Source organism: Phyllopteryx taeniolatus, chromosome 3 (assembly GCF_024500385.1).
Source record: "Phyllopteryx taeniolatus isolate TA_2022b chromosome 3, UOR_Ptae_1.2, whole genome shotgun sequence".
NCBI classification, from domain to species: domain Eukaryota; kingdom Metazoa; phylum Chordata; class Actinopteri; order Syngnathiformes; family Syngnathidae; genus Phyllopteryx; species Phyllopteryx taeniolatus.
The window spans coordinates 655,601-676,094 of NC_084504.1; the positions used below are offsets into that span (position 1 = coordinate 655,601).

The window sequence follows — 20,494 nt, forward strand, 5'->3', positions numbered from 1 at the left end:
ATACCCCATAGAATCTCAATGGGGTTTAGATCTGATGAATTGGCTGGCCAGTCAAGCACTGTGATGGCATGGGCATCAAACCAGGTTTTGGTGCTTCTGGCGGTATGGGCAGGGGCCAGGTCCTGCTGGAAGATGAAATCTGCATCTCTGTACAGATCCTCAGGAGAAGGAATCATGAAGTCCTCTAAAACATTCTGGTAGAATGTTGCAGTGACCTTGGATTAAAGAAAGCAGAGTTTACCAACACCTGCACTGGACATTGCACCCCAAATCATGACTGACTGTGGATATTTCACATTAGACCTCAAGCAGCTTGGGTTCTGTTCTTCACCCGTCTTCGTCCAAACCCTTTTCCATGATATTCAAATTTTTTGGAAAAGGTCTGTACCAGTATGTCAAAAAAATGGCCTTGTTTATTCCTGCATTTCACTGTGACTTTATTAACTCATTATATTCACCACGGATTACACGTTGTAGAGTATTTCTATGTCTTATTTCTCAAAATGATGGGCGTGAGCACACTGAATAGCAGATGATGTGTTTAGGTAAGTTTTGACATGAGTTGTACGTTCTTGATGCTTCACAATTAGTCTCACAAATCATAATAAGAGTATTCAGCCTCAGGAAAATGTTTGTAATTAATAGGCATTTGTAACTTTTTTTCCCTTTTCCTTTTTATCTTGTGAAGCAATAAGTTAAATGCAGAAACGAACAAACATACATTTGTGAATGTGACTGTGTGCGTGTGTGAATAATATGTACATATTCGAAAGAATAATGACACAAACCGTAACAATAGTAAGGACAATAATAACAACAGTCATCATACTAAGAGCAATAATAAAAAATGAAAAAAAAAATTCAATTAAAAAAAGTGTGATTATAGAGAAAGTAAACTTATTAAATATCAAAATGCAATAATGAATCTAGGGTCTCATACTTGAGTTGAAAAGGGAGAGAGAGCACCACCAGGCACCAACCTGACACCTTCACCCTCCACCCTCACCCACTGGCCACAATGACCGCACCAACCACCCCCAGCTCATGTCACATACCCCACTAGCCCAGTCTTTGTCCATCCATTGTCTTCCGGTTATCCGAGGTCGGGTCGCGGGGGCAGTAGCTTCAGCTGGGAAGCCCAGACTTCCCTCTCCACAGCCACTTCCTCCAGCTCTTCCGAGGGGATCCCGAGGTGTTCCCAGGCAAGCCGAGAGACGTAGTCTCTCCAGCGTATCCTTGGGTCGTCCCTGGGGTGGGACATGCTCGCAACACCTCACCAAGGAGGCATCCAAGAGGCATCCTAAACAGCCGCTGCTCCTCCGCATTGAGAGGAGCCAGTTTTTGGGATGTGAGAGGAAAGTACCCGGAGAAAACTCCCCCCAAAAAGAGTACATTTATCATTTGGAAACAACCGTAGTCTGTAAAACGTGTATATATGATGTTACGACGAAGACAAGTATAGCTGTGTAAAATCACCTGAAGATGAAGCACGTTATCAAGTGCGACACATATCACGTTAAAGAGAGCTGCGACTTCGTGCCGCTCCTGTGACATAAAGAAGATAATGTCGCGGAGCGATCGTGGTGGCAATTGAATGATTGTGTTTTGTGTTCGTTTTGTACACCCTGAACTGGTCGCCAGCCAATTGCAGGGCACAGATAAACAAACCACCATTCGCACTCACATTCACACCTACGGGCAATTTAGAGTCTTCAATTAATCTACCATGCATGTTTTTGGGATGTAGGAGGAAAGCAAAGTACCCGGAGAAAACCCACACAGGCACGGGGAGAACATACAAATTCCACAAAGGCGAGGCCGGATTTGAACCTGCGTCCTCAGAACTGTGAGGCAAATGTGCTAACTAGTCACCCACCGTGCCGCCCGGTTGTCATGGTCCTGTTATTCTGGTTTCCTCCCACATCCCAAAAACATGCATCGTAGGTTAATTGAAGACTCTAAATTGCCCGTAGCTGTGAATGTAAGTGCGAATAGTTGTTTGTCTATGTGTGACCTGCGATTGGGTGGCAACCAGTTCAGGGTGTACCCCGCCTCTCACCCGAAGATAGCTTGGATCGGCTCCAGCACGCCCGCGAAGGGAGCAAGCCTTTGTTGTCTCTGCTCCAAAACTATGGAACAAACTGCCTCAACAGATTAGAGAGGCCTTGTTACCTGTTTTTAAATCACTTCTTAAAATGTATCTCTTCTTCTTGGCCTTTGATACATAGTTGAGATGTTAACTCATTTATCATTCATTATTCAGGGTCTGTCGTTAAGCCTTTTTGATTTGTGCGTTGTTGTTTGTCCTAAATCATAATGAGAGGGGATTCGAATAGTCTTGTGTAGACAAATAACTAATGAATTAGAAAGATTCTAACTAATGCAACATTTTTGATACAGCTGATGACAGGGAAACTTGTGCTGAAAAGGGTGAAACATATAGACATCACAGGCCCATGTTTTATCACTGTCTTTTGAAATTGCTGAGTGGCAAAGTTTCAGACATTGTGTATTTACATTACTTCAGGGATGGAGGTGACACACATCAAAACAGTGAATCCCTAAAATATGGGTTAGATATGGATTAGAGTGGTTGAGCTGTATTGTATGGTATGTTTTGGGTCTGTCAGCTTTTCACTATGAGCTATTATTTCTAATCGCTGTTTGTACACATTATAAGGTTGTGTGCTGAACTTCATCATAACTGCAAAATGGGCTATAACTTACTGTCATATCTTATACCATGTCCAAAACTGTTGTTTGAATACCGACACATGCTGACCAACGGATCTGTGTCTTCTTGTGACACTCAACGTGGTGATATCTATCCATCAATTTTATTAGCTTCCGCAGGGAAGCCCAAACTTCCCTCTCCCCAGCCACTTCGTTCATCTCATCTGGGTGGATCCCGTGGCGTTCCCATGCCAGCTGACTTAGTCTCTCCAGCGTGTCCTTGGTCATCCTGGGGCCTTCTCCCAGTGGGACATGCCCAAAACATTTAACCAGGGAGGCGTCCGGGGGGCATCCTAACCAGATGCCTGAGCCACCTCATCTGGCTCCTCTCGTACTCGGAGGAGCAGCAGCTAGACTCTTTAGCCCCTCCTGGATGACCGAGCTTCTCACCCTATCTCTAAGGGAGAGCCTGGACACCCTGCGAAGGAAGCTCATTTTCGATCTTGTTCTTTCGATCACCACCCACACCTCGTGACCAGAGGTGAGGGTACAAATGTAGATGGACTGGTAAATCATCCGGATGTCCTTCTCAATCGCCTCACCAAACCCCTCCCACGCCTGAGATTTTGCCTCAGCGACCACTAAAGCGGCATTCCGCTTGGCCAGCTGGTACCCTCCGGAGTCCCACTGGCCAAAAAGGCTCGATAGGACTCCTTCTTTAGCTTGACGGCTTCCCTACCGCTGGTGTACACCAACGGGTTCAGGGATTGTCACCACGACAGGCCACCTTCCACCTTCCGGCCACAGCTTCGGTCGGCCTCAGCATTGGGGGCACGGAATAAGGTCCCCTCGGACTCAATGTCCTCCGCCTCCCATCGTTGAAGTTCTGCCAGAGATTGGAGTTAAGCTTCTTCTGAAACTGGACTCTGCCAGACGTTCCTGGCAGACCCTCACAATATGTTTGGGTCTGCCAGTCCCACTATTGGAACAAACACACCACCAGGTGGTGATCAGTTGACAGCCCCGCTCCTCTCCTCACCCAAGTGTCCAAGACATGCGGCCGCAAGTCCGATGACACAACCACAAAGTTGATCATCGAACTGCGGCATAGAGTTTCCCGGTGCTAAGTGCACGTATGGACACCCTTATATTTGAACAGGGTGTTTGTATTGAACAATTCGTGATGAGCACAGAAGTCCAATAATAAAACACAGCTCGGGTTCTGATCGGGGGATGCCGTTCTTCTCAATCGTGCCCTTTGAGGTCTCACAGTCATTGCCCACGTGAGCGTTGAAGTCCCCCAGAAGAACGAGGGAGTCTCCAGCATGGTCACTATCCAGCACCCTCTCCAAGGACTGCAAGAACTGTGGGTTCTCTGAACTGCTGTTTGGTGCATAGGCACAAACAACGGTGCCCCTGCCCGAACGCGAAGGAAGGCTACCTTCTCGTCCACCTTGGTGAATCTCAAAGTACAGGCACTGAGCCGGGGGGCTATCAGTATGCCCTCTCCTGCTCGGATATTCCACGTCCCTAGAGCCAGCTTCTATAATCGGGGATCGGATCGCCAAGGTCCCCGCCTTCGGCTGCTGTCCAGCTCTCTTTGCACCCGACCCCCGTTACCCTTCCTCCACACATAACCTCTTCAGGCTTTGCCCGGCCGGGCCTCATGGGTGCAGGTTAGACCACCAGGCGCTCTGCATTGAGCCCCACCTCCAGGCCTGGCTCCAGAGTGGGCCCAGGCGATGTGTGTTCGGGTGAGGGAAAATGGTGTCCATTTATTGTCATCGTCAGAGAGTCTTTGAGAGTTCTTTGTCTGGTCCTTCACCAAGGACCTGTTTGCCCTGGGTGACCCTACCAGGGGCATAAAGCCCCCGACAACTTAGCTCCTTGGATCATTGGGATGCACAAACCCTTCCACCACAATAAGGTGACGGCTCAAGGAGGGGCTGGAGATATCGCTTGGTTTTTATTCTATGTTTGTAGTTTTATTCTTGCTTAGTGGAATAACATTGTGTAGATACAGTTGAGACAGAAGCATTACACTGTGCATCTCATTAAGGGGGCACAAACTATTATCATCATTCATTTTTCTGTATAACTTTGTGGTAATAGCATCACTAAATTTCTTTTTTTGTAGGCTTTTATGGGGACCACCCACTAGACCCTGAAAACAATGACAGCATGGGTAAGTCATTCACCTACCTACCTACCTACCTATCTATCTATCTATCTACCTATCTATCTATCTATCTATCTATCTATCTATCTATCTATCTATCTATCTATCTATCTATCTATCTATCTATCTATCTATCTATCTATCTATCTATCTATCTATCGCTAATCCATATTTATAGACTGCATAGTGCTAGTCCTCAATTAAGATCATAAACAATAATGCAGCAAAATCACATCATTGTATAGTGAAAACAATATAATATGCTTTTTTTTAACTTAATTTAATTTAGCCATGGACACAAGTAGGCTTTTAATGACTAATTTTCTCCAGTTTCGGCACAAACATAAAAAACAATCTATATCTGGGGTGTCATTCACCCCAATTATTTCTCAAGTGGGCCGGACCACAATATTTGTGACTTAAAAATCCATTAATGACAACTATTCAAAAATGTCCCCATTGTTTTGGTGCAAATAATTACAAGTAATTTTGGGAAATATTCACATTTATTCCTTATTTTGTTGCAAATCATGAGCAGTCTGAAATTTTTAACCAAACATTATTTCAGCAGTATTATGAATCAGTGCGCGTGCACCATTAAGATATTCATCCTTTGTAAATGTATACATAAACATTTAAGTTGTGGCAGTGCATTGAAAAAAAAAAAAGGTTCCAACAAACGAACCTCTTTTTCAGTGAAGATTTTGACTCAAATTTTGTAAAATTCAATGTCTTAAAACATTTCTACAGGAGGTATTTTTTTTTCCACAGAATTGTAGTGTGAACATGGCACACAATTTTATATTAGTGTGCTCCTGAAACTTTGTGAAACAGCGTTTGGCCTTCACAAGTGCATCAATGTCATTTAAGTGTTGAAAAATTAGCAACAAAAGTTTTTATTTTATTTTGTTGAAAAATAGCAGTGAATGTGTTCTCCATCCCCACGGGCTGGATTGGACACCCTGGCGGGCTGGTTCTGGCCCGCAGGCCGTATGTCCTACACCACTGATCTATATGGAAGGTCTAGGGCAGGCCAAACTTTGACTGCTTAATCAATTCTGTAAGTTTATGTGTTCTACACATTAAGTTCGTTTTCTCCCTCATTTAGGTGTCTCATCATTGCCATAAGATGGAGAGCTTCTCCTAGTGGTAATATATCAGAATCAGAATCAGAACATCTTTATTTGCCAAGTATGTCCAAAACACACAAGGAATTTGTCTCCGGTAGTTGGAGCCGCTCTAGTACAACAGACAGTCAATTTACAGAACACTTTGGAGACATAAAGACATTGACAAAAAACAATTGTGCAAAAAGATGCAGAGTCCTCTAGCACTTAGAGCAGTTCGAATGACTAATATTGCAATAGTCCGGTGCAATGACCATTGTGCAAAGGGCGCTGAGACTTCAAGGAGTGTATGCGGTTTAAAGTGACGAGTAGTGCGATAATCTGGGACAATGGTTGTGCAAATGTTACAGATACTCTTCAATCAGTGTGCAAATGGAGCAGATGCTACTCTGGCATGATTGGCCAGTATATGCAAATAGTGCAGCATGGCGAGACAACTACAGTGAGTGCACGAGTAATACATAATTGGCCCCACAGAAATGTGACAACGAACTCAAGTCAAAAAATTGCCAGCTTGTTGTAATGGAATTATAGGTTAGCTGTTTAAGAAGTTGATTGCAAGAGGGAAGAAGCTGTTGGAATGTCTACTAGTTCTAGTTTGCATTGATCGGTAGCGCCTACCTGAGGGAAGGAGCTGGAAGAGCTGGTGACCGCGGAGGGTCCGAGAGGATTTTGCACGCCCTTGTCTTAGTTCTGGCAGCGTGCAAGTCCTCAAGGGTGGGTAGAGGGGTACCGACAATCCTTTCAGCAGTTTTGATTGTCCGTTGGAGTCGGAGTTTGTCCTTTTTTGTAGCAGCACCAAACCAGACTGTGATGGAAGAACACAGGACTGATTCGATGACCGCTGTGTAGAACTGTCTCAGCAGCTCCGGTGGCAGGCCGTGCTTTCTCAGAACCGCAGGAAGTACATCCTCTGCTGGGCCTTTTTGAGGACGGAGTTGATGTTGATCGCCCACTTCAGGTCCTGAGAGACTGTAATTCCCAGGAACTTGAAGGTCTCGACAGTTGACGACACAAGGCAGCTGGACAGCGTGAGGGGCAGTTGTGGCGAAGGATGCCTCCTGAAGTCCATGATCATCTCTACAGTCTTGAGCGTGTTCAGCTCCAGGTTGTGTCGGCCGCACCACAGCTCCAGCCGCTCCGCTTCCTGTCGATATGCAGACTCGTCACCGTCCTTGATGAGGCCGATGACAGTGGTGTCATCTGCAAACTTCAGGAGTTTGACAGTCGGGTTCGCTGAGGTGCAGTCGTTCGTGTAGAGAGAGAAGAGCAGCGGAGAGAGGACACAACCTTGGGGCGCCCCAGTGCTAATGCTGCGTGTGGATGAGGTGGCCTCCCCCAGCCTGACCTGCTGTGTCCTGCCCGTCAGAAAGCTGTAAATCCACTGGCAGATGGCAGGTGAGACGCTGAGCTGGAGAAGCTTGGATGAAAGAAGTTCAGGGATGATGGTGTTGAACGCTGAGCTGAAGTCCACGAACAGGATCCTCGCGTAGGTCCCTGCACTGTCGAGGTGTTCTAGGATGAAGTGCAGTCCCATGTTGACTGCATCATCCGCAGATCTGTTCGCTTGGTAGGCAAACTGCAGGGGGTCCAGCAGGGGACCTGTGACACTCTTGAGGTGGTCCAGCACGAGACGTTCAAAGGACTTCATGACCACAGATGTCAAAGCGACAGGCCTGTAGTCATTCAGACCCGAGATTGCAGGTTTCTTGGGGACTGGAATGATGGTGGAGCGTTTGAAACAGGATGGAACTTCGCACATTTCCAGAGATCTATTGAAGATCTGAGTGAAGACTGGAGCGAGCTGGTCCGCGCAGACTTTGAGGCAGGATGGGGACACATGGTCCGGGCCTGCCGCTTTGTTAATCTTTTGTTGTTTGAAGATGCGTCTCACATCCTGTTCATGGATGGTTAACGCAGAGGTCAGAGGTGTGATTGTGGTCGCGGGTGCGGCCGGGTGGGTGTGTGGTGTGAAACTGTCCTTTTCAAATCTGCAGTAGAAGGTATTCAAGTCGTTGGCTAGTGTGCTATTGTTCTCAGCTTGGGGGGATCGTCGCTTGTAATTAGTCAGCGATTGGAATGCATGCCAGACTGATTTAGAGTCGTTTGCGCTAAACTTATTTTCCAACTTTGCTGCATAGATCCTCTTTGCAATGTTAATTTCTTTAGTCAGCTGGTTTCTACCTCGATTATACAGGGCCCTGTCCCCGCTCTGATATGCGTCCTCCTTAGCTTGGCGAAGCTGCTTAAGTTTAGCAGTGAACCACGGCTTGTTGTTGTTGAATGTGCGAAATGATTTTGTTGGTACACAAACCTCTTCACAGAAACTTATATAGGCTGTGACAGTGTCCGTATATTCATCCAGGCTGCCAGCTGAATTTTCAAAGACACTCCAGTCTGTGCAGTCTAAACAGCTTTGAAGTTCCATCTTGTCTTCATTGGTCCACTTTTTCACTGTTTTCACTGTAGGCTTCGCGCATTTAAGTTCTTGCCTGTACGTCGGTATTAAGTGAATTAAGCAGTGATCAGACGAGCCCAGGGCTGCACGAGGTATAGCACGGTATGCGTTTTTTACCGTAGTGTAGCAGTGGTCTAAAGTATTATTTTCCCTGGTAGGACAGTCGATGTGCTGCTTGTATTTAGGGAGTTCGTGGTTGAGTTTAGCTTTGTTAAAGTCCCCGAGAATAATGAGGGGTGAGTCCGGGTGTTTTTTTTCAATTTCGTTGACTTGTTCGGCGAGCGTTAGCAGTGCGGCGTTCGTGTTAGCTTGAGGCGGTATGTAGACTCCAGCCAGTATGTACGATGCGAACTCACATGGCGAGTAGAATTGTTCACAGTTTAAAAATAGCGACTCCAAATGCGGGCTGCAGTGTGTGCTGAGCTCCGTGACGTCCGTACACCATTTTTCGTTGATATAGAGGCATATCCCGGCGCCCTTTGTTTCCCCTGATGATTCCATGTCGCGGTCCGCTCGATGAATGTGAAAGCCGGGAAGCATGACGGCGCCATCGGGTACAGTGTCGCAAAGCCAGGTCTCCGTGAAGCACATGGCCGCGGAATGTCCAAAGTCTTTACTGGTCTTTAACAGAAGATGAAGCTCGTCCATTTTGTTGGGAAGGAAGCGTACATTCGCGAGGTGGATCGACGGGAACGCCAATCTGTGTCCTCTCTTGCGGAGTTTCACCTGGATGCCGGCCCGTTTCCCTCTGTGGTGCCGCTTCCGTCTCCATGCGCCGAAAACCACGGACGCCGCTCCGGTGAGTAACTCGGGGAAAAAACTGAGCGGATATTCGAAAGTTAGGGACAGAAAGTCCGGAGTAGCCTCCTTGATGGTTAGCAGGTCTCCCCTTATGTAAGTGAGTCGTGTAAGGTCTCCAAAGACGGACGAAAAACACAAAAACAATACTTGAGAGCGCGTTACCGAGGCGACCACACTGGTAGCACTTCCACAAGAGGGGAGTATGAACAAAAAATAATAATGCCAATTGCGCTGGTCAAGCCCCATGTTCTTAAAGAGAATACAAAAGACAACTAAAATAAAACAATGAAAGGCAGTTCTGACGTTCAGTTATTATATCAAGTGTCAGAAAAAGAATGTTACTGATGTACTAAATGTTTTTTTTCCATTATCATAAAGTCAGCATCATGCAGTACAACTGCAAACTTACAGTTTGGCATCTAAATATGCCAGAAATGTGTGTCTCTCTCTCTCTCAGGAAGAGACTTGGAACAAAGAGGCAGGGGTGAGGTGATGGTCCAATGTTAAGGTCCAGGTTCAGGCGAAGTTCACTCAGGACCCCATTGCTTACCACTGCAGTGCCAGGTGGCACATAGGAAGGGTCAGAGGTTGAACACAGTTCAGAAAATGCTGACCTCGACCTGACTCGCTTCCCTGATTGTCTGCAGTTCTGCTCCAGCCTTTCTCATCCCTCCCTCTATAAATGTGCGAGAGGAGAGTCGGAGGTGTAGGGGTGAAAAAGGTGGAAGGAAGTCCGACAAGAACTATTAAACCTGCATACCGAGTGAATAGCCAGCATTGTTGTGTACAGCAGGAGGAGTCGTGGATTTATGAGGCCAAACCTGATAAGGTTGTAAACTTGACGAGTTGGGCTTGTGGCCGTGGTGACTCGCTCTCTTACTATTGGCTTTATTCTACCCTTAGGATGCCTCAGTGCATGGATCGGGTAAGGGTGACGCTCAGGTCAAGGGGGGCTGAGGCTGGCCTTGTAAATGTTCTAACAGGGGTGGGAATTCAGAGACCCCCATTCAATGACCAGAAACCTAGGTCAGGGTTCAAATAGCTGCGTCGCAACAGCTGTTTTTAGCACTACAGTATCTGGTACATTAAGTTCCAATCATCTAAAACATATCCCCAGTGAGATCACTGTCAACTGTTCATACATTATGACCACCCATTCTTATTAGATTTGCCCCACAATATTTAAGAGTGATAGTAAATAATGTAAGGTTTTTATTTTAAATGGAGTGCCCTGAAAGTGAGTTTAAGCTGTTTAATGCGGGGAGGGGTTGGTAAAAATGAAATCTACTGTCCCAGAAAGAAAACTGTTGCTTCACCTGGTTTCATTGACATTCAAATCTAATTAATTAATCAGTTAAACAATTCAAATCCATACTTGAAATGATCCGTTACAGTTGATTTGTATAAAAATCAGGCAATGTTATATAATGTAGGTATTTAATCTATATCAGGAATGTTTGACTCATTGAGTTTTTGCCCCTGGAAATATCCAACACATGCACGCATGCACATACACACACACACACACAGACACACACGCACACACACTTTCTGACAAATAGCTGCGGAGGGGTGTCAGGGGGGTTATCAAGCTTCTTTGGTGACTACTTATAATCATTAACAGCTTCCGATTACAACACATTAACATATCTTTCTGCTTCAATTTTTTCCATCAATAATTTCACAGATGTATGTTATTACATTATTGCATTGCATACAGTTCGTGTGTATCCTGAGAAAATGTGCAACATGGTTTTCTTCATAATTTGCAAAAATCTCAGTTCTTTATGGAATTTAGTCAAATAATACTGCATAGTATTTAATATATTCTTGTTTTATTATTATTATTTTTACAATCAGATGACGTCCAGTTAAATTATTATTGAGCCCCAAAATCAGTGCAGCGCCAACTAAGAGCAAAGGGCTCCTGCTGCACAACATATTTCAGGCCAACAGAGGGGGTTAGATGCATGCTGGATTTCCATGTTACGTGTTTGCCCACGTGCCACCTGGACCCGATGAACTCTCTGCATCCATATGGAAGGACTTGGCTGGAACCCAGCGCATGGTTTTTCTTTGTCTTCGCTAAATTGGGCTGCATTTTTGTTTGAGTCCAAAAGTCAGTCAAGATCACCAGGTTTTCATTTTCCTGGGCGCAAAGCAGCAGAGCACTCAAATATTTTACACAGATTTTTTCTTGACCGTTTTTTTTTTTTTTTTTTTTTTCCCTCAAAAGTGAATTTTAGTTGAGTAATGATATTTTTCTTCAACTTGATTCTGCTCTCATTGTTGTCTCTTCGTGTCTACTTGTCTGTGAAATATGGCATAAAGCAGTGTGTTGGAACTATTGCTGTTAGCCCCCATGCTTCCCTATGATTTCAGCCTTTAATAATTCATTACCCTAGATTTTATTCACCCAACTCTTTTGCTTGCTTGGTGTTCGACTCGGGGTCAGCCTGCGGAGCGTTTCCAGGTTAGCGAGAAGTGGGTCAGGCTGTTCCCAGTGTCAGTGCCTATAACTTCAGAATTTGTGAGGACAAAGCTGCAACTCCATGGGGATAAACAAGCAGACTTTTGTATGGCCCTGATGTATGTAGCAAATAGTATCTCTTGTCACACAGTTTCACAGTTGTATGACTTTCCTGTGTTGCAATTTCACTAAGTCAAATTAATTATTTGCAAAAATTCTTTTACTGTACTGAAAACACGACGCTGGGTTTTTACCAAACTTACATTTTGTTTCTATTGTTGAATTAATAAACGGGGAAAAAAGAGAAAGTGCTATGTAGGATCTGCCATAACTGGGCTATGTTTGATTATTTTTTTTTCTCTCTCCATAGTTTATGAAGCCTTATGAAGTAATTAGTCGAAGATTATTTCCATGTTTTTATGTCCCCCATGCAGGTACATACAAATATTTATGTTTTACAGGCTCAGATTCTTATCACAACACACTGTTTGTGTTTTTTTTGTATCTTTTTATATTACAGCACACGATGTGTTTCGTATATATTTGTAAATGCAGGGGGGAAAAGCCTGTGCTAAATGTACATTTTCTGCCTCAACAGTAGCTCTTGGGCATGACATCATGATGTTTGGAAATGAAATTTGGGAATGTTTTTCGGCAATGGATTTTGTATATTTGTTACCTTAATGCAAGACTTACACACGCACACATCTTTCGCAGTTGACTATTTACACCTTGTGCAGGTTAGCTGACAGCATTACTAACCAGAATAACCCACAGGACACCTTTAATGATTATGTAGTCAATACGAAACTACAGGAAAAAATAAAAAAATAAAAACAATAATAACTGCAACAGTCTCAGTTCTAATTGATTTAAGTAAAATATCAAGAATATTGTGGTTATATAGTCATTGAGAATGATGCTTAGTTATTTATTGTTAGATTATTTACATTGTGTATTGAAATAAATGTACAGTACAGCTATCTTTATTCCACCAAAAGAATCCAAAAAGAAGCTTCTGATATTCTTTTTTATTTTTTTTTATTTGTATTAATAAGGCATGTTCTTGGAATAGTTTTTCTTTTGTTTGCCACTCTTTGTTCCCTATTTTCGCTGTTGACCGGTATAATTCATTGCAATAAACATCCATCCGTCCATCCATTTTTTTGAACCGCTTATCCTTTTGTCACGTCACACAATAGTAGTGTTCTCACAGCAGACAGTAAACATACATGCCGATCAGCCGCCTTTCGGCAAAATTCGCCGTTTTGAACTCAACATAAGGCCATTTACGTGAATTGTATAGATCCGAGTTATAGAGTTTTTCCTGGGCGGGGGGTCGCTGTCGCTGTTGTCATAGGCTGTTTTGTACTCCTTGAACACCATAAAAAACACTTCTGCCACTTCTGCTGTTAAGAATTAACGGTACTTTTACTCCGTTACAATGATCGAAATGTCGCTTGCTACTTTTATTTACAATTATTCCTTATTTATCAACCATTTCATGCGCGAGACTACGACTTTGACTGTTGGCGCCAAACCAGTTTAAGCGCTAGTGACGTTTAAGTCTAGTTCACCAATCAAACGACACAAGAAAGTCACATGACCTCACACAACGTCTTCTATTGGGCTTCCCGGGCATAGGTAGATAAGCCAGCCAACCTGACTGTCGTACCTACGTGGCGGCCATGTTGGGAAGGTCGTCGTTACCATGAAGGCAATGGCGCGCTACACATGTTTACATTTAGACGAACAAAAACAACAGCTTTCATGTATTGTAGTATATGTCTGGCACTGTCTGCCCAAACATGGATATTTCAGCTCACTTATAACTTGAGAAAACACTGTGCAATTGCACGTTTTGTTGTAGTTTTGATTGTGGATACACACACACACACGCACACATCATCAGAATTTTATTTTGTAATTGTTTTTATTGATGTTTATGCTGTGGTTACAAAACTCAGAAGTTACTCACGATTTACTCAGTACTTGAGTAATTATCTCACTGTGTACTTTTTACTGTTAAGTAATTTTTTGGAGGACTACTTTTTACTTGTCACATTATTGTCAAGTAACAGTACTCTTACTTGAGTACAATGGTTTGCTACTCTGCTCACCTCTGGAGCGGACATCCTCTCTTGCTACTCTTAAGTTTAAGCAACATTTTTGCTCATCAGATCACCCAGTGTCGTATTTGTTTCACTGGTCTTTTGTATTTTCGTGTTGAGGTGCTGCAGGTCCTGGCCCTGGTTGTGGTCCCAGCGGAACCACGAAGCACCCGTAACATCAGAGATAAGAGTTGATACGCGAGTACATTTTGTATTAATTAGGAAACGCGCCTACAATTATCTATTTAGTTTACGTATGAAAATGTTAAATGTGTTAAGCGACGGAGCGATGTCAGGGATTATGTCACAACACAGAATGAACTAACTTCAAATTCAGAAATCGCCAATAAAAACAGAAAAATATTGTACTTAATATTTTCCTGGAGGAGGCATTTGGGATTAGCCTTTGAACTTGGTAATAGTGAAAAATGAAGTGAAACAGACAACCATTTTAGTCAATTCTTTTCCAGAATGAGAGTGCTTAAAGAGGAGGATGCTATTCGTGTAGCACATCTTGAAGCAGGCATCAGGTGCAGGTGGAGATGGGCCTGGCTCAAGTTGGAGGCCAGAACAAAAAAGCAAAGAAATGAGGCAAATTTAATTTTTATCTTAAATTTGTACATCAACATGTACTTGAGCGGTGTAACTAAGTTTTTCTGCGTGAGGAATTTGTATTTCTATTTTTTGCCTTATTGTACTCTTCAGTCTTCTAGATTGCTTAGTTTACGTTAAAATAAAAAAAATAATTCTCTGCAGGGGCCGGGGCATCCCCCCCCAGACCCTCCCTACAATGTTTTTTTTGGGTCACCTTTTTCATGCCTTTGGAGTTTGCCTGTCTGAGTAAAAGCAAATATCATTGATCTCAATCAAGTTATATATTTTCATTTTTATATATGAGCACCACTATATTCTCATTTCTTTTATCGATATTGTTTTTATTATCACACATTATCACCATATTTGTTCAGTGTAATCTCCTCAGTGGTGGATCAGGCTCTCTGAGACATTTTACCGCAGTTTGCATTCATTGATCAGTGAGTTATTCTCATGTAAACCCACCGACAGCAATGAATGTTTATTGCAGCATTTACAGGTACAGCCAAAACGTCTGGGCCCCCCAAAATAAATTCATCTTCAGCAGGCTCACACTATGAGTGAAATGCTCCCAGATGTATATTTTATGAAGATAATGGAACGTGCGCTGTGGTGTCCCTCAGGGTACAGTCAACGGTCGATGGTTTTTGCTGAGTTCAAACTCACCGACAGCGTTGAATGTTCACCGTGGACACTGAGACAGATTTTGGGCCTCACCATTGCTGTTTGATCGATGGCAGATGTTTAACTGGCCTTATGAATTTAACACACACAATATTTGAGACACATTTAAAAGTGCTACTGAGTTTATTACCATTAGTCCCTAAGTTCTTGTAGTAGCTTCAGTTTGTCTCAGACGAAGTGGAAAATCCCACAATAGTCTGTTGGTTGCCACCCAGACCCCGTGTTTTAAAATGTCTGCAGTTCCAGATTTAAATTATGCAGTGTTTGTAAATTTGCCATGGTATCAGTTCTTTCTGTGATTTAGGTTCCCCTCAGCTTTCATCAGTTGTTTAAAAATGGAAGCCTTCAAACTTAAGTACTGTTTATCTTTGTGCTTGTGTGTTTCTCTTGGCCTGAGTGGGTAACCCATGTGCCAAAGTGTGTTACCACCCATGCTCGCGTTGAGGTTTAAATGACGTTGACAGGAAACCAAAAGGAATGAGGAAGATGATGATGCAGAGGCTTGGATTTCCTTAAAATAGCTCTTCAGATATGGTGGTAAACTTGCTCGTCTTTTTATCTTCATCCCCACCTTCTTCAAAACTATGAGCACCACTCGTTTCTCTCTCATTCAGCCTGCAGCAAAAGGGGGAACAAAAGAAGGGGGAAACATCTGAAATAGCATGAATAAAATGGCAGAACATGTCAGGCTTGTGGAAGCAGTCAAATGAATGCTTCTAAGTATGATCAGAGAATGTGGCTGTGCCCCACAGCTTAGTGCACTGCAGTGTTGTGCTAGTTAGAGATTACTGTTCCCTTTACCCTGCGCTGAACCTCAGCTTCTGCTCTGGGAGTGCGCCTTCCTGTGTTCGCTTCTTTGAGGTTGGAAAATCATGCAGCCATGTTTTATTAATGCTCTCTGTGTCTGTCTGTCTGTGTCTCCTCTACAATACACTGTCTTCCTCATCTCCGTCTTGCCTGGTTCCTTCAACAAAGATGAAGAAATGTAGAACACTGGACTGTGTTTGTTCTCCATCCTTGTTTTGTGATAAATTTAGCCTACCTATTTAGTTTGAGTTTTTTTATTTGCAAGTGAAAGAAGTCAGCACAAGTCATTGTCAGGAAATTTGTTTTAGCTCTACAGGACTTGCCTTCAGTTTGATCAGTACGATGAAAAATTAGTATGTCCAATCAGAAGCTCTATTATACAGGTCTTCACACACGTACATCTTCAGGATGGAGCTTTGCACGTATCCTTGGTTACGGCGTAAAAACTACTGTTACCTTCGAAAGAGTTACAGTCTTTATAGTTATAGTAATTCCACCGCTATATCACAGTTTACTTACTCCGGATTCAGTTCATTGCGTTTTTTAAATTGTTTTTATTTTATAGGTCTGTTTAGTGCTGTTACTCACCTGCACATCTGATTGTTATGATTTACAAAAGGTCAATTGTGCTCTTATTCTTACCAGAAAAAGAAAACCTAATAAGTAATCTCAAATCATACGTTTGGTAAGTCACCAAATTGCTTGAGGATACAAAGAGCATGACAGGAAAGCCACGGTTTAAAACTCAAGCCACAGTCAGAGTTTTATGAAATACATTCACAAATACCAACCTTAGCCACTAATGCACACACTCATAACAATATCCACAGGAACAAATTCAAGTAAAAAGCAATGTTTAGCTTGATTTTCTACCCTTACAATACTGTAGTTAAAAACATCACTGCAATGACTTCTGGGTTCTCATAATGCTTTTTGCTGACTACATTGCCAGGACCATCAGTGCGAGGAACGGCACCAATGCTTGAGGTAGGAAATCACCTGCTCTCACCAAGTCTGTATGGGCTATTGTTCATGCTTTTAATAGGCATGTGCTTGTTTCGAGTGTGTGGATTGTGACCTCAGGTGGACAAATAAAATACCTGCACCTCTTAAAAATATCACATATTGGGATTGAATTGCATATATCCATCCATCCATTTTCTTAGCCGCTTCTCCTCACGAGGGTCGCGGGCGTGCTGGAGCCTATCCCAGCTGTCATCGGGCAGGAGGCGGGCTACACCCTGAACTGGTTGCCAGCCAATCGCAGGGCACATACAAACAAACAACCATTCACACTCACATTCACACCCACGGGCAATTTAGAGTCTCCAATTAATGCATGTTTTGGGGATGTGGGAGGAAACCGGAGTGCCCAGAGAAAACCAACGCAGGCACGGGGAGAACATGCAAACTCCACACAGGCGGGACCGGGGATTGAACCCTGGTCCTCAGAACTGTGAGGCTGACGCTCTAACCACTCGTCCACCGTGACGCCGAATTGCATATATGAAACTTCTAATTTATAAAATAATAAATAATGGGTTGGTACTTTGCAGATTTAATTTATTGCTGGGGTTTTCTCAAATGTAACCCCCGTGATAAACAAGGGTTTACTGTATTATACTGTGTATACAAATTATTGTAAAAAGATGTTCCCATTAAATTTAGGTGAGAACTGAGAAGATGTCACAACTGAAATATGTGCCCACATATGTTTTCCAGTTTTAGATGCCTCTTTGCTTCAAGAATGCATCTCCCTGGATTTCCTTGCTCTACAGTATGTGTTTCCATTCACACACAAGTAGGGAATTAATAGTTTTTTCAATCCCCCTGGCTCAGGCTAAAGTGGCTTCCCTCATTGGCACTTGGACTCCTTGGCTATGTGTCACAGATACACTTGAGGTCCCCCCCCCCCCTGTTCGCAAATAGCTCTGGACTTATTGGTTAACTTTCTGCATTCTAATTGTTAAGCATGATAATAATTCCTTATGTTACGTTAAGATAATACTGACACTGGTGCCATCCCCAGAAACTTTGAATAACTGACAAAGTAGCAAAAGTATGGCGTGTAAAAATAGCTGGACAAGCACGAGAGCCTGACAGAGCTTGAGTGAAGAGTGTAACAATGTGACTGAACTACTGTGAACCCTGCATCGTCAGCACATTCCAGGGGTTGGACAATGAGAAAGCACAGAGTGTACTCTGTCGTGTTGCCGGCTGGTCGACAGCCAGGCCTCCATGCTGCCCTATTCAAAGCCAGAGAAAATTGAAGCAAACATTAATTAAGTCATTACTTCATAAAATGGAGTCAGGATTTTGCCTCTGTGTGAACAAGATGGTTAAAGATATGCAGTGTTGCCCTGTGACCATGGCACAGTGATTGAGCTAACACACTGTAGGCAGTGTGGGAATTTATTTTCATTTTCGGAACTCACCGGAAGTCATTTTGAGCAACCCTAACGAGATGCAATAATTAGCTTTTTTGACAACAGTCTTAATGCGCAAAGGCATACATACTGTACATAGAGAATGCATTCACACCCCCATACACTACATTATACCTCACATACACACAATTTACAAGTCACATTTGCTACAGTTGTACTTTGCTACAGTAGTGTGAAAACAGATAAAGTTGCCAGTTGTCTTTTACCAGTTATTTATCGTCATGCAATTTAAAAGAACCTCAAAACCAATTAAAAGCTAGGCATCATGAGTAAATAATAATTAGGAAAGCAGCAGGACCACTGCCCTACTTCATATGGTACAAACAATTTTCTCATAACTTGACACGACCACCATAGCTCCGATGGGTGCTCAAAAATACACAAGCTGAGATGCTTGCAGCAAATGTACTTCAATGCAATACTATACCATCCTGCATTTCTCAGCATACAATGGACAGAGATCTTTTGCAATGGAAGTACACAGGAAGATAAAATCTCAATCCCCAGCAATGCGAGTGAGCCTCTTCATGCCCAACTCAATCAAATTCAACAAATATGCCTTAATTACTGTACCCGTCACAACAGGATTGAAGCCAGATTGGACGTTTTATGTCTTTAAGTAATATAGTATGTATGAGATATACCACTGCAGCAGCACTCATTTTATATTGTATATAGCTGTCCAACTACTAAATTGCAAAGTGGAATGGTAAGGAATATAAAATTCCAGATATGAAATGCAAAAGTCAGTTTAGAAATAATTCTGAATATTATAGTATCAGATAATTTAATTGCCATTGTATGTACGTTGTATTATAAATTATTTGGCAGTAAATTGAAATGGAACTGCAGTGTTTTTGAGGTGACGTTGTTTGTTGGCATGTTTTGTTGTGTGATATTAATAGAAAACTATTATTTATGTCAGTGCTCTTTCAAGGATGTTCTACGGTGGCCCTGAAGTGCAAAACACAACAGGAATTAACAAAACACAATCGCAAGTTAAAAAACACGACAGAAAATAACTAATCACGACACATAACTAAACACAACAGCAAATCAAAAACACAATAACAAATAACTAAACACAATGACAAATAACTAAACACAACAGCAAATCAAAAATAACAAATAATTAATCACAAAAACAAATAACTGAACGCAACAGCAAATCATAAAACACAACAAATAACTAATCACAACAACAATTAACTAAACACAACAGCAAACTGAAAAACACGTCAGATAACTAAGCACAACAGCAAATAACTAAACACAACAGCAAATCATAAAACACATCAAATAAACTAATCACAACAGCAAATCAAAAAACGCAACAACAAATAACTAATTACAACAACAAATAACTAAACGCAACAGCAAATAAAAAATCACAACAGGAAATTTAACAAACACAACAGCAAATAGAAAAAACGAAAAGAAATTAAGGTACCGGAAAAGGTAGGTACTGGTGGGGAAGGGAAGACTCATCACTGATTGGACGAAAGAAAAGACTTGATTGGATGCTTTGACCAGGAAGGTATTGCGCCTCTGGCGTGGTTTTTTAAATGAGTGTTACCGGTGATTCAAGCGTAGCTGGCGCTATAAAAGAATATTTAGACTCTGGACATATGTAACCCTTCTGATTTTGTTCCTCTACGTTGTGTTCTGGGTTACGTGACTACGGCGACACTTCCCACCCGGTCGACCACACCGGGGTTCGAACCTATGCTACCACCGTGTCAAGTAGTGGGAGACGAGTGCCTGGGCCGCTAAGTCAGCAGCCAGCATCCTCTTTTAAGGATTGGGCAGTGGGGTTTCTTACCGTACATCCGCACAGCCTAGCTCCCGTTACACATACTGTATGAGGTGATACTGGAAAGATATGCTCAGAACTAAATCATGACATTCAAATAAGTATGTGCACGCTGACTACACATTTAAAAGAGGTTGGGTTGCACAGACGGCGTCATCCAATCAAGCCGTCCCTCTCGTCCAATCAGTGATGAGTCTTATCCCTGACCGGTACCTACCTTTTCTGGTAGCTTAATTTCGTTTTGTTTTTCATTTGGTGTTGTGATTTTTCATTTGCTGTTGTGTTTAGTTGTTGTTGTGATTAGTTATTTGTTGTTGTTTTTTGATGTGC

At 42.8% G+C, this 20,494-nt stretch overlaps 1 protein-coding gene across 2 annotated transcripts in view; it reads left to right on the top strand.

Annotated features, from left to right (window-relative positions):
- The window catches only part of nr6a1a (nuclear receptor subfamily 6, group A, member 1a), a 198,859-nt gene that overhangs the window by 44,589 nt on the left and 133,776 nt on the right, over window positions 1-20,494 (top strand). The window contains exon 2 of one of the 2 annotated variants that reach the window (XM_061766345.1): window positions 4,811-4,858. The exons of the other annotated variant lie outside the window; for it this stretch is intronic. Within the exon in view, the coding sequence (XP_061622329.1) occupies window positions 4,811-4,858 (48 nt within the window). The remainder of the gene's footprint in view (window positions 1-4,810; window positions 4,859-20,494) is intronic. 2 annotated transcript variants of the gene reach the window in all.